This window comes from Diabrotica undecimpunctata, chromosome 9 (genome assembly GCF_040954645.1).
Source record: "Diabrotica undecimpunctata isolate CICGRU chromosome 9, icDiaUnde3, whole genome shotgun sequence".
NCBI classification, from domain to species: Eukaryota; Metazoa; Arthropoda; class Insecta; order Coleoptera; family Chrysomelidae; genus Diabrotica; species Diabrotica undecimpunctata.
The window spans coordinates 45634127-45649663 of NC_092811.1; the positions used below are offsets into that span (position 1 = coordinate 45634127).

Consider the following 15537-nt stretch of genomic DNA (forward strand, 5'->3'; position numbering starts at 1 on the left):
ATGGAAGAAGCAACGAAAAAAGGAATGGGGTTTTACTTGAGACCGTACAAAGGATACGGAATAAAGACCAGAAAGGGGAAAAAAAAAATCTTCAAAACGCTCCCGATAAAGCTACTTAAGCGTGCACTGACAAACAAAAATCTTGAAAAATATGCTAAAATATTAAAGATCCCCCACTTTCGTGGTGTTTTTATGCGTGATTCTCTGCCGCAAAAAATTAAACAAAATGAATGTGGAATAGTTAATCTTGATACTGAAAACGGAAGCGGAACCCATTGGACTGCATATTCTAAAAAGAATAAGTGTATTATTTATTTTGACGGAAATTTATGGAAATTTATCCCCACCTACTGAATTAGTTGAATACTTTAAGAGTAATGGAAACGTTTTTATACAATTTAATTATAATGTTATTCAAAACTATAATTCGTATCATTGTGGCCACTATTGCTTAAAATTTTTATTTAGTCAATATAACTAATTAATCTAATTCAGTTATCTCTTAGCCACCATGGTATATACATTCATATTAAGCGGAGCATCTTCCGTTTTAAGTGGTGACTTTAACCCACCACTATATCTTAATGAAAATATGGACTATGAAATAGGAGTTGCCAATTTTGATACTTTCAATAGTATTGCGAATATCGATGAAAACAATAATTTGCTTGTTTGGGGTAGTAATGATCGATTCACATTAAGAATTCCAACAGGGGCTTACGAAATAAATGACATAATTAAACTCATAGAGAAGGAAATGCTATCAGCTGGTACCACTGTTAATATAACAGCAAATACACAAACTGAAAAAGTAATCATTAATAGCAGTGATAGGATTAATTTTAATGTTGATAATTCTATCGGGCAACTTCTAGGGTTTCCGCAAATTATACTTGAACCAAATATATCTCATACTTCTATAAACAAAGTAAACATTTTAAAAGTTAACACAATTTGCCTCGATTGCAACATTGCAATTGGATCATTCTTAAATGGAAAACCTGTGCACATTATACACCAATTCTTTCCACAAGTTCCCAACGGGTATAAAATAGTCGAACAACCTCTGACAATACTGTATTACCCCGTCAGCGTTAAAACCATAAACAACATTACTGTGAAAATACTCGATCAAGCTGGAAACTTGGTAAATTTTGGCAACGAAACAATTACTGTTAGACTCCATCTTAGAAAAATTGAATAAAATGGTATGGCAATTTTATCGCATTGAACATCCCTATAAACAATATAAAAATAAGATATATACTAAAGAAATTAGTACAAAGCCAACCTCCAACTCGATAACATCAGAAAATCGCGTATTTTTAAAGTCTCTTGGTTTTCAAGTTTTAGTATAATGGATATATTAAATGTTTTGGGTCAGCCATTTAGTGACACAACTATTGAAGATTATAGATTTCAACAATACCAGCCATTTTCTACTGCCAATTTAAATTATAACGATGAAATAAGAATTTCTATTCAGGATTTGGATGAGCTAACATTACCTTGTAATAGCTATATTTACATAGAAGGAAAAATATCTACAGATCAAAACAGATTACCTACAAAATTTAAGCTAATTAATAATGGTATCTCGTTTTTGTTTAGAGAACTAAGATATGAGTTAAATGGCGTAATAATTGACGTTGTGAGGAATATTGGGTTAGTTTCTACATTAAAACATTATTTATCTTATAACGAAAACGAATCTAAATTGCTTCAAAATAGTGGATGGTTTCCTAAAGATGGCAACCTTCTTATAGATACACATGGTAATTTTAATGTATGTATACCCTTAAAAATATGGTCTGGCCTATTTGAAGATTTTCGTAAAGTCGTCGTTAATATGAGGCAAGAATTAATTCTAATACGCGAAAAAGATGATCTAGATGCAGTCATCGCAACAGATGAATCAGAAAAACCAAAAATTCAACTAAATAAGCTTTATTGGAATGTACCACATATTCTACCTAATATTAGCGAACAACTACGGCTCAATAAGATAATTCGTAGTAATGTAGATCTACCTATTAAATTTAGAAGCTGGGAATTAATTGAATATCCTACATTAAACAATGCAACAAGACATACATGGCCTGTCAAAACATCAACAAAATTAGAAAGTCCACGACATATCGCAATAGCTTTTCAAAACGGACGCAAAGGAAAATTATTAAAAGATATGAGTAAATTTGATCATTGTAATTTAACAAATGTACGTGTGTTCCTAAACTCTGAAAAATTTCCATATCATGATTTACACTTGGATTTTGATACCAACCGCTTTGCTACATTATATGAAATGTTTGCAAATTTCCAAGAATCTTACTATCATATTCAAACTAATCAACCTATATTTAACCCTGAAGAATTCAAAGTTAATACTCCTATTGCTTATATTGATTGTTCTCGCCAGAAAGAAATTCTTCAAAGTGGTTCTGTTTCATTAAGACTTGAATTTGAAACCAGCAAAAATGTTGGTGATACTGTATCAGCTTATTGTTTAATTTTACATGAAAAAGAATTTAATTATAATCCTCTAACTAAAATTGTAAGGCAGTTGTAATGCGCATGCTCCTCGATCTATTTAATAGTTGATTCCAACTAAAACATTGTCAGTTAACAATGTTGGATGAATATTTGCGGAGGTTAGAGCAGTACCTTCAAAATATAGCTAAACTAAAAGCTGATATTGTGTATTACGAAAACCAAAAACGGGTTGTTCAACAATTAACCAGCAAAAATGTTGGTGATACTGTATCAGCTTATTGTTTAATTTTACATGAAAAAGAATTTAATTATAATCCTCTAACTAAAATTGTAAGGCAGTTGTAATGCGCATGCTCCTCGATCTATTTAATAGTTGATTCCAACTAAAACATTGTCAGTTAACAATGTTGGATGAATATTTGCGGAGGTTAGAGCAGTACCTTCAAAATATAGCTAAACTAAAAGCTGATATTGTGTATTACGAAAACCAAAAACGGGTTGTTCAACAATTATCTAACCTAAAAATATGAAGCTGGTAATAGATGTTCAAGGTTTTAAAATGGAAAATAACACATTTATCATAAAAGAATTGGCAGCATATGATGGAAGTCATATAACTCATTTCGTGTTTAAACCCCCATTCCCATTAAGAATGCTTCCTCCAGATTTTCATAGACAGGCTGTATGGCTGATGAATAATCATCACTGTATTAATTGGACTAATGGTTTCACACCTATTCACCAACTACCAAATATTTTAGAAAAAATAACAACTAATGCTGCTATGGTATACGTAAAAGGTTTGGAAAAAGCAAATTACATAAGGAAGTACTCAAATGCTCCAGTGTACGAGTTTGATGAGTATCCCCATCTTCAACCCATGGAATCTACATGTTTTTACCACGAAAAAACCAATTGTATATGCGCTTTATCAAATGTATTTTTTTTGTATGAGAATTTTATAATGTCTGATTAAATTTTTTGTAATATATTTAGTTTGTATACCTTCATAAAGTATATTTTTAAAATAATAAATAATAAAACACATTATTTAATATAATAAAGTTTTTTATTTCATATATAGACTTAAATCTAGGTTATCTCCAACATATAAATCATGTAGCATATCTAAATCCTCCAACTGTACATCATTTTCACATAAACCTACAGCCTCCTCAATTAATCTATCTAAATCTCCCTGTAAATTTCTCCTAGTGAGAAAATGACCTAAAGCCAAGGTGTGAACATTATCTGGTAAAATTACTCTTTTATCGTCCGATGATGATAATGCTATTTTATTTTTTAATTCTGTGTATATGGTGTGTGAGTGAGACGAGAAAACATACATTTTTCTAAGAATTGATTTTTTATCTTCTATAACTTGAATATAATCTGATAATTGAAGCTGATGTTTGGTTACATTTTTTGAAATACCTTTTGCTTTTTTCAATAAGTTAGAATTTGATAACTTAACACAGTAAGCTTTTGCGCCTGTCCCAATAAAACTTTCAACAGGAACACCTTTGAATTCATCCTTCATTTTTCCGATGACTGATGGAGTTTTGGGGATACCGTGAATATTATCGGTGAGATAATTGGATGTATCAAAGTATGATATATTGTTCTTAATGTCATTGTAAACATTGTCTGCATTAATTTCTAATATAAGAGAGTCTGTGTCTGTATAACATAAAGTAGCATTGTTTTTATACATTGGTTTGATGTAATCGTAAAAGAAATCACATATCACCGTTTTAGATAGATCAAGTATGCAAAAGCCTACGTAAAGGGGCTTATCATATACAACTCTTAGTCGTTCCATATGAACAGCTACTAAATTTTCTTCAAAAATTGAACATGTTTTGAAATTGGGTTTATCGATATATGACTTTACACCCCTAAGTTGCTTCCTGTTTTCCCAATGACTTAATAAGCGTATATTTTGTCTCTTATCTACATTCTCCATAGTCTTTACGAAGATAGAGTTAACTAAAAGCTTAAACAGATCCCTTTCAAACTCGTTTTTAGACGAATTACGAAGATTTGTGTTTAAATCAATATAAGTTTTTAACCAGGGAGATTGGGAAAATTCTAACACTGTGTGTATTTTCACTAATTGTAAACCGTGTTTAAGACATTGCTTTAAATTACGGTAGTGAATGATGTACTTTTTTTTTATCGTACAGATTTGGCACAAGTTTTGTGTATTGATTATTTGAAGTCTTTATCGGTTCAGGGCAAAACGGCAGATCGTTATGAATATTATGTAAGTTGGTTGGATAATCTAAATCGACTTCCAACACATATCCTTTGAACGAATCATCTGCTATTGCAAAACAATCAAAATTATCACAGTTTTCTAGCCATCTGAATCCACCTGTAGGAAGATAGTTACTCATCGCAGCTCCATATAAGTTGGTTGCATCTAAGTACATAATATAAGCATTTGGTTGTAAAGGATCATAATTTGATACAAATGAGTTATTAGCAACAACTTTCCTTTTTGAACATTGACTCACTCCGCCGCGAATCCCTTTCTTGAAAAAATGAATCATATCGATATCTACCAAAAGTTCAAGCTCTATTTTTGTATATCTTAGCATAGCATCCCAACTTAGAGAAGGCGCTGTTAAGTAATGCGCAGGATCCAAATTGTATTGTTTCAGACAAACTTTTCTAAAATTTTCAAAGATATCTGCCAATAACAGAACATCTGATTTTAAGTACACATCAGAATAAGAACCAAGAGTAGTACATTTAAAAATTGTCCACACTTCAGAAGCTCGTTTATAGTCTTCGTCAGAAACGGGTTCTCCTTTTAAATTATCGTAAAAGCATTCCTTATTTGGTAACCAAGTTTCGTTCAATTTTTCAAAACTATTTACATATGTATAGGGGAAAACACCTTTCTGTCTAATCAATCTAAATTCTTCTTCATTAGGAAAATGTTTCCTTACTTCATTACACTGATCTGATTTTAATGTTTCAGATAATTTATCTAGAGAACTTGCTAAGAAGCGGAAAGAGTCTACAAACCTCAGTTTCATATAAACATTTGGAGCTTTAGAGTCATTAGACTTTTCCACTAATAAATATTTAGAAAATGAAATATATTTCTCTTTGTTTTGTGCAATTACATCAATACGCTCTTCGTTCATACACAGTTTTTTGATAAACAGATGACAATCGTAATTAGACAAATTGTGCAGGACAATAGGAAGATAATTTTGAATTTTATAATTTAAGTTACATACCGAGTGAGCGGCACCTCGAAAATTGTTTTCCGAAATTAAATGATCATGATCTCGCACTTTTTCATCTCCCTGTTCAAACAATTTACCGCAAATGTGACACAAAGTAGCTGTATCGAATTCATTAATTTGTTCTTTTGTTAATGGACTCATAGGTTTAACATGTTTAAAGTGCTTATGATACAATTTTTGTACTATACCATCAATCATGGCAGTAAAAACTTCCGCACAATTAGGACCCCGATAAGAATAATATTTAGAAAATTTATCATTGAAGTTACATTTTACATAAAAAGCAAATGAAAAAGGCTCGTGCTCATATGTTTTTATAGTAAAAGATTCTTTGTTGTTAGGTTCAGTGTAAGCAAAAGGTTTCAATAAACTTTCAAAATCAGCATATATGACAAACGGTACCGGTAGTTGTCGTTCAAAATTAGTAAATTTAAGTATGTTTTCAGGTCTGTACTCACCATATTTATTAATTTTTAAATCAGTATACGGCACCTCTGTTCGTAGATGGTTGCAGTCAAATTCTTGGTGTTTGGTTAAATGTTGCTGGGTATAGAAAAATTGTAGGCATCCGTCACAAATAAAAGTTTGGTTTTGACGTTTAGTCTTCTGGCTTCGCACAAGTCTGGATAAATTTGTAATTAAGCAGTAGTGGCTGTTTCCATTATTATCTGTTGTAGTAGAGGGCAAATGAGAGTTCTAGCCGCACCGTTCGTATACCCCCCACCACCGACCCCCCACCATTATTATACCCCCCTCCAATGGTAAGGTAAGGGGTGAGAGTTCTAGCCGCACCGTCCGTATACCCCCCACCATTTTGTATACCCCCCACCACTGACGAGGTCAACGACCGGTCAAGGTCAAGGGGGCAACGACCGGTAAAGGGGTTAAAGACCGGTCCAGGGGGTCAATGAACGGTCAAGGGGTCAATAGCCGGTCAAGGGGTCAACGACCGGTAAAGGGGTCAACGACCGGTAAAGGGGTCAAAGACCGGTTAGGGGGTCAATGAACGGTCAAAGGGTCAATGAACGGTCAAGGTTAATAATCAAGGGGTTAATGAATGTTACACACAAAGGATAAAAATATACATTATTAGTGAAAGTCAAACAGGTCAGGTATGTAAAAACAAGCATTAGCAAAAGTAAACTTTATTTTTATATAGTAAAATAAGAAAAAACAAAAAGTAGGTTAATAGTGAAAGAGAATAGTTAAGTTAAATAGTGTTCCAAACACGGTAGCTTTATTTGGATAAATTCATTATATAGAATATGTGGTGGAAACAAGATACATTTTACACTCACACCATATTAATAAATGCTAAATACGCGAATAAAACAATTATTATTATTAGTACAGAAATGCTTTTATTAAATACATTATACCGTTAATACAATAAAGTTAATACAATAAAGTAAAATATAAGATTATTAAGTTTGTGATTTACTTGAACCATCTTCAACCACACCATCAATGTCTTTATCAATAACTTCATTACTGGAAGTATCATCTTCGTTATTTTCTTCTTTTTCGTATAAAACAGATGGAAGATAGTCTTTTATTCGAATTAAATAACCATCCAACTTTACAACTTTTAGTAACGATACAAATCCATATAAACATATTTGGTTTTTAAGATACAAGTCACAGATTTCAGCACCTTTTTCATATTTTTTAGCTAATTCTGTACAAAATTCTGGAGAATAAGATGATGGACGCACTGCACCATAAACGGCTTCATGAGAAGCATCAAACTCCAGATTTGAAAAAAGTTGGTGTAAGTTTTGACCACCACTTTTTAAATCCGTAACTTCAATTTCGGTAACGTAACACATCCACATTGTAAATACTAGCAGTAAAGCTGATGAAGAACTGTAGGAATTAGCTCTACAACGTGTTATTAAACAAACACCCCACCAACAAACTCCCCCACTACGATAAAAAATCCATTTCAAAACTGTCTACATAAAATTCATCCCCACCATCATTTTTTGCTTCTGGTAGAAGTAGTTTAGCTTGCTGGATTAAATAATCGAGATTTTGTTGTTGTTGGTTAGGTATAAACGTATCTATTTTGTAATGACCCCACGCTAATGTATTAATAGTTCCGGGTATAACATATCTCTTATCATCGTGGGAAGTTAAAGCAACCTTATTTTTTAATTCAGTATACATTTCATGTAAATGTGACTTAAATGTATACATTTTACGATAAATTTTCGCATTAGTATTATCAACTACTTGTTTATAATCCGTAAATGTTAAAGATTTATTTATAACGTTTTTGGAAATCCCCTTAGCTTTTTTAAGGTTATCATTGTTACTTAATGTCACACAATAAGCTTTGGCACCAGTACTACAAAAATTTGTAATTGGTTTACCTTTAAACTCATCCTTTAATTTACCAACCACTGATGGTGTTTTTGGTATATTAAAGATATTATCGGCGGGGTAATTGGATGTATCAAATAAATGAAGGTTTTCTTTGATATCGCGGTAAACGTTTTCTGTTTGAATGTGTAAAATTAATGAATCAGTGTCGGTATACAAAAGTGAGGCATTATTTACATATTTAGCTTTAATGTAATTGTAAAAAAATCATACATACGAATTTTGGATATTTCTAAAATTGAAAAACCGACATATACCGGTTTGTCGTAAATTATTTTTAGGATATTCATTTGAATTGCAACCAAATTATCAGAAAATATTGAAACAGAGTGAAAATTCGGCATACTAATAAACCCTTCAGCACCGACGCTTCCAGGCAAGTTTTCCCAGTGAGATAAAAGTTTAATATCAACCCTCTTATCAACGTTTTCCATAGTTTTCCCGTAAATGGAGTTTGTGTAATTTTTATATGTACTTTTATCAAATTCATTATTTGAAGAATTACGTAAATTTGTGTTTAATTCGATATAAGGTTTTAACCACGGTGATTGAGAAAATTCTAGAATTCGATGAATTTTAGTTATCTTTAAACCTTGTTCAGTACACTGTTTCAAATTTCTATAATGGATAATATATTTATTTTTCGGTAACAACGTTAATACAAGCTTGGGATCTTTACTATTAGGAGGAATCAGATTTTCAGGACAAAACGGTAAGTCGTTATGGAAATCATGTAATGTTTCAGGATAAGCTAAATCAACTTCTAAGACATACCCCTTTGGAGATTCATCATCGACTGATAAACAATCAAAATGAGTGATTTCTACATCATCTAACCATCGAAAATCACCATGCGGAAGGAATTGACTCATAGCGTAACCATAAAGGTTTGTAGTGCTACACTGACTTATACCTCCACGTATACCCTTTTTAAAAAAATGGAGCATGTCTATATCCGTCAATAATTCAAGCTGAACATTAGTTTTACGCAACATAGCATCCCAGCTAAGTGATGCAGCTGTTAAATATTGAGCAGGATCTAGTTTATAGTTAAATAAACAATTATGTCGAAAGTTTTCGAACACATCAGCTAATAATAAAATATCTGATTTTAAATAAACATCTGAGTACTCTCCTAAGGTGTTACAATTAAAAACTTCCCAAACTCGCTTAGCTCGTAAGTACTTTTCATCGGAAATGCCTTCACCTTTTAAAATATCGAAAAATTCTTCTTGTGTGGGTAAAGATACCTCACCAAGTTTTGAAAAGTTATCCAGGTATGAATAAGGGAAAACACCCTTTTGTCGTAACAATCCGAACTCTTCATTTGATCGACAATATTTTTGTAACTCTAGACATTGATTATTATTTAGGGTTTTACTTAAATTATCCAGTGAATGAGGTAGAAATCTGAAAGAATCCACAAACCTTAATTTTAAATATATATTTTGCTCTAAATCACCACGATCAACTAAAAGTAGTTTGGTGAATGATATATATTTTTCTTTAGTCTGTGCAATAACATCAATTTTTTCGTTATTTTGAGCTAATTTTGTTATAAACAGATGTGAATCGTAATTGGTTAAATTATGCATGAAAACAGGTATGAACTTAGGTAATTTGTAATTTAAATTACAAGCGTTATGCGCTGCGCCAGAAAACAACCCTGTTAGATGTGAATGATCTCTAACTTTAATTTCGTTAATATCGAACGGTTTATCACAAATGTGGCAACATTTACTAGTAAAAAATTGTAATTCCTCTTCTGGCGTGAGTTTTTTCATATGTTTAATATATTTAAGATATTTATGATAAATAGTGTAAACTTTTTCTTCTAGTTTTTGAATAAACTTCTCAACCACGTTGTCACCGCGATAAATGATAAGTTCTGATAAACTGTCATCAAAATAACATTTAACATAAAAACCGAATGAATATGGTGTATGCTGATAGGTTTTGACAGTAAACGAGGAATTATCAGAAGGTGTTGCATATTGTATCGGTTGCAGTATACTTTCAAAATCAGCATATATAACAAACGGAACTTGCATTTGTTTCTGAAAGTTGGAAAATTGTAAGATATTTTCTTTTTGTAAATGTCCATATTTATTGAGAATCATGTTGGTAGTTGGAAGCTTAGTATATACAAAGTTGCAATCGTTGTCTTCATGTTTGCGAAGACGTTCTAAGGATGAGAAAAATTGTAAGCAACCATTGCATAGAAAAGTCTGACCATTATGGTGTGATTTTTGTTTTGATATTAACCGCGATAAATTTTTAATGTAACAATAATGACTATTCCCGTACTCATCAAAAATAAGTAATAGGTTAACATGTGTAGCTTTTTTAGATTTTGTATGGTATAACGGCCCAACGATTTCCAATTGTGTGATATTATTTTTAAAACATTCACTAATCCCAAAAACGTTAATCGAAATATTATTAAGTAATTCAAATTTTGGTATATCTGAGAGTTTCATAGGGAATTCTATATTATGGAACTTTAAGAGACTAGTATAATGCGGATAAGAAGTAGTAAGATTGGATTTACCTGTTGGATCAAAAATTGATGCGTTTACCGCCCAACCAAAACATGCTTCATCTTTATTCATTATATTAATAATTGCTTTCTTCATCTCGATTTGTCGTGGTAACCTGATATATGAAGAAGATCGTAGAGGGTTGTACTTATTAATGTTAACTTCTAATGATTGGATTTGTAAAAGACTCCATCCAGATTCCTTTTCTTGTATTTCCGAAACCTTGGGTAATATCTCCCTAATAAAATCTTGATATGCTTGTTTCAAATTAGTAGAAATAGTAATAATCTGATTTTTTGTATTAAATGATTTTAAATCATAAGTATCTTTTTCAGGTATTGTGTACATAGAGTAAAGTTCGAAATTAACTTTTAACACTTTAAATTTATGTAAATAGTTATGTAGGAGCTTCAAAACGTTACCTTCAATTTCACTAAAAAATTCTAAGTAATCAGTATGATGTTTGTTGCTAGAAAGGCGGTAACTACCGATACGATTTTTAAACGCACTTGATAGTTTCTCAACCCCACTATCATTACTAATAACACTTTCGTGCGAATTACTACGTAAATGTCCTGTTAGCCCTCTCCCAGAAATTTTTTTATAACAATCTTGACATTCGATAACATTGGATGTAGTGGTAACTGGATGAACAATAGATCTAAAGGGAGTTGCTTCTACAATGGTTGAATTGTAATTATTAGCTGATGTAACAACATCTGGGTCATCATTAAGTTTCACCTTTTTCCCTTTATTGAATCGTTCCGGACAACTTTCCCGTTTATGCCTACTTACACTGCTTTTGTTGGATAAAACTTTTAAACAAGAGTTACACTGCATGGTTGTTGACTGAAGCTAGGTGACTGTACGACACAAGAATGAACAATAACGAAAGAAGTGTGGGGTATAAATATAAACTTGTTTTGATTACCGGTTTTAAACTGGAAATACCGGTTTTAAACTAGAAATACCGGTTTTAAACTGGAAATACCGGTTTTATGGTATTATTAGAGTAAATAATTACAAAAATTAACAATATATTCCAAATATAGATAATTACCGCATTTATAAGCAGGGTTAAAAGTAAAATTTAACAAAAAATAGTTTTTTTACCGCTTTACCACTATATGCATAATTTTTTTTAAAGAATAATAACATATTCGTGTTCCTGGCATCAATACCTTTCATTAGAGTGGTTGAAACGTGATGTAGGACTAAAAAAAACGCTTTTTAGCGTTTTACCGCCTTACGCGTTAATTTTTTCTCAAAGTAATAACATATTCGTATTCCTGGCGTCAATACCGTTCATTAGAGTGGTTGAAACGTGATGTAGGACTAAAAATACGCTTTTTAGCGTTTTACTGCTTTACGCGTTAATTTTTTCTCAAAGTAATAACATATTCATATTCCTGGCGTCAATACCTTTCATTAGAGTGGTCGAAACGTGATGTAGGACTAAAAATACGCTTTTTAGCGTTTTACCGCTTTACGCGTTAAGTTTTTCTCAAAGTAATAACATATTCGTATTCCTGGCGTCAAGACCTTTCATTAGAGTGGTTGGAAGGTGGGTGTAGGACTAAAAATAAAGAAAAAAAAAACCTCAAAAATAAAAAAATATAAAAAATGAAAAAAAAAAAAAAAAAAAATGAAAAAAAACTTGATGTGCAAACCAACAATAAGTGCAAAGCTGTGCAGACATAAACTCAACTATAGCCGGTCAATACCCTTTCTTTGTTGTCTATGTAGAGGTCATGGAAGAGTATTCTTCATTTGCGAGAGCTTACATCGCCTTCGAGTATTCACCTTTCTTTGTTACAGCAAGTGTAGATCCTGTTTTACCCACCATTTCGCGTTGCTTGGCTTGGGTTCGGTTTGTTGTGTATAACCCCGTTTAAGTTATGCAATTTCAAATAGTCTCTTCTGTTCACAATGAAAACCGAACAACGTTCTGCGCGTCGCGAGCCGGGGTTGTTGGCGAAGAAAAGAATTTTGTTTGAAAGTGTACCGGAGTTTGCAAAACCGCAGTCATCTTCAGTCTCGCCGTCGTCGGTGTGTAAAAGTCGATTTTCAATCGCGTCGCCGTGCACCTTCAGAAGAAAGTGTGGTTTTCGTCGGCGCGAAAAAAATAAGCGAAGCGCAACGCTTAATTTATAAAATAAATTTGAATAAAAAGAACAATTTGAAGAAAATGATGCACTCCGCGGCGATTGTCGAGACAGATCAAATTTTACATGCCGCCGAAAAGGCTGCGAACTATAGTGAAATCTCCGACTCTGAAGAGGGAACACTTTCAGATGAAAACTTACCCTCTATCGAAGATATAATAGAAGTATCCGATAGGGAATCACCACCAAGAGAGAAACCGTTGACGGAAACCCAAGTATGGGAAAAAAAATTATCGAATTCAGAGCCGTCATTGATTAATGTAGCCGCAAGCGCCCTACAAATCCCGAACAAAGTAGAAACTCACCATCAGGCGTTTTGCGAAAATTACAAGGGGGGAGTTGTGTCGGCTCTGGAGCAGCATGCGGAACGTCTCCAGGAAAGTTTGAACGAAAGTGTAAAAAATAGTGAGCTGCTTAAGAAAGCCACCGAAAATATTTTAGCATATGCTGAAAAAATTATGGTGGCTTTCCACGAAGAACAAATTCGATTGTCACAAGACATAAAAAACACCAAAACTTTCCTGGCCAATACTGTAAGAACGGATTCTCGAGGTAAGAATTTTTATTACAATATGTTGCAACAATTTTACTAACAAAATTTACGTAATGTTATTAATAATAATTATAGTATATTTGAAGAATAAGCTGGAGTAAATTCTCAGAATACTAATCTTCGCACCTCGAAATACATAGGCGTGCACATCTTCTAACTAAAACGTAATCTTAAAAGAAAAGTTTGCCTTAAATTTATTTGGATATTTAGAACAAAGTAATCCAATCCAATACTGGTTTAAAATAAAAAGATATACATAAAAAGAATAAAAATTCTATTATTTGTGAAACATACAGTTAATATAAAATAATAAAATACAATAAATTATACTGAAACGTAAAATACATACAGAAAAACTGTAAATTTTTATATATTCCTATTAATAAATAATAATATTCTTAATACTAATAATATTGGAAATAAGAATGAAAATTATATTAGCAATAAAAAATAAATAAAAAATAAACAATGAAGTTGTCGGCAATTAGTTCAAATGTAAAATAAACTTCTGAGCTACAGTTTAAAGTTAAGCTTCCTCATATTCTGTTTCAGACGAAGTGTTATCCGATCCGGGATGAATTATTATAGGTTCTATACTGCTATCTATTATATGATCAAGCTTCCACATATTTTTCTCAATATCCATAACGTGATTAATACATTTTTGCCAATGTTCAGTCGTTACTTCGGATATTGATTTATGAAAAAGAATAGTAACATCTGACAATTTAAAAGTTGTATTATTTCGAGCAACATTACTTTTAACTTCGGCCCATACTAATTCAATCGGATTTAGCTCGCAATGATACGGTGGAAGGCGAAGTATTTCAATTCCTCGTTTTTTGGCTATTTCCTCAATGACATATTTTTTATAATTTTGTTTATTAATTTTAGCAAGCTCTAATAATTCTGCTTTTGTCATTGTATCGTCAAAGATTAAATTCTTAGAAGTTAACCACATTGCAATTTCATCTTTCCTCCATTGAGTAGTTGGTAAACGTTCAACTAATCTAGAGTGGTAACTTGCATTGTCCATCACAATAACTGAATTTTTAGGTATGAATTCAATCATCTGTTCGAAATATTCTTCAAACACGTCTCCGTTCATCTCTTCGTGATAATCACAGGTCTTTTTTGATTCAAACAAAAGTAAACCCTCCTTAAGAAATCCATTCATACTACCTATATGGGTAACAATTAATCGTCGACCTTTACCTGTTGGTTCCTTGAAACCAGGTGAATATCCTTCCAGAAATGCTTGTCGACATGTTTTTATAGTTTTGTCTTTCCAAACTCTCCCTACAGTATGACCTTCATTAACCCACGTTTCATCTAAATAATAAATGTTCTTATTTTCTGTCCTCATTTTTTTTATTTTTCTGAGGTAGTCTCGTCTCCAACACACAATTTCTTCGGAATCGATAAGCATTGACTGTCTGCCCACTTTTTCATACTTAAAGTTTAACTCATGCAAAACTTTCCAAAGTTGGTCTCTACTTATTGTGGGTAAATCGGGATCGTCGGTAATGGCTTGTAAAACTTTATCTAAAGTTGGTATTTGTTTGTTAAAAAAAAATGAGTGGACCATTCTACGAATTGCATTTTTGAAGAATTCATCCACATTCACTTTCGACAATTTTGGTCTTCCTGGTCTCGGTTTGGGTGGCGTTATACTAGCTGATTTTTCCTCTTTTAAAATGTTATATACAGTTGATTTTGAATATCCCATTACTTTAGACGAAATTTCAACTATACTATCAACAGTATTGGAAGGATTGTGTTGCTTAAAATAATTGTAGACGTTAAGGATAACACTCTTTTCGTTAAGTGATAAATGATTCAACTTTAATTTTTTAACTGGTGTATAATCACACGTTAATTCCATATTCTATAAACTCACTATTCACTCTTGCAAAAAACAACTGTGTCAGATCTCTTCACTCGCTTATAATCGACTAAACAAAAATTTTCTGATATTAATGAATGACTATTTAAAGACCATTAACCATTTTATTAATCATTGGTTTTCCAAACAAAATCGAAATTTATACTATTTAAGATAGCGTTCACATTTATCAGAAACCATCTTTCGCTAATCGACTTTTTCTATCTAATCTATCAAAAGACCATTAACTAAA

General features: G+C 32.1%; 3 protein-coding genes across 3 annotated transcripts; 1 reads left to right on the plus strand and 2 right to left on the minus strand.

The window, feature by feature from the left end:
- The first annotated feature begins 1357 nt into the window (after positions 1-1357).
- Positions 1358-2569, plus strand: LOC140450593 (uncharacterized). The gene has a single exon (XM_072544248.1). It carries the CDS (start codon positions 1358-1360, stop codon positions 2567-2569), a length of 1212 nt encoding a protein of 403 aa, XP_072400349.1.
- A 2071-nt stretch (positions 2570-4640) lies between these two features.
- Positions 4641-5897, minus strand: LOC140450594 (uncharacterized). The gene has a single exon (XM_072544250.1). The coding sequence runs from the start codon at positions 5895-5897 to the stop codon at positions 4641-4643; it is 1257 nt and encodes a 418-aa protein (XP_072400351.1).
- Positions 5898-7682: 1785 nt separating this feature from the next.
- On the minus strand, positions 7683-11521 carry LOC140450595 (uncharacterized). The gene is made up of 2 exons (XM_072544251.1): positions 8488-11521; positions 7683-8257 (listed from the first exon to the last, which is right to left on the minus strand). Exons 1-2 carry the CDS (start codon positions 11519-11521, stop codon positions 7683-7685), a joined length of 3609 nt encoding a protein of 1202 aa, XP_072400352.1.
- Between the last annotated feature and the right edge of the window lie 4016 nt (positions 11522-15537).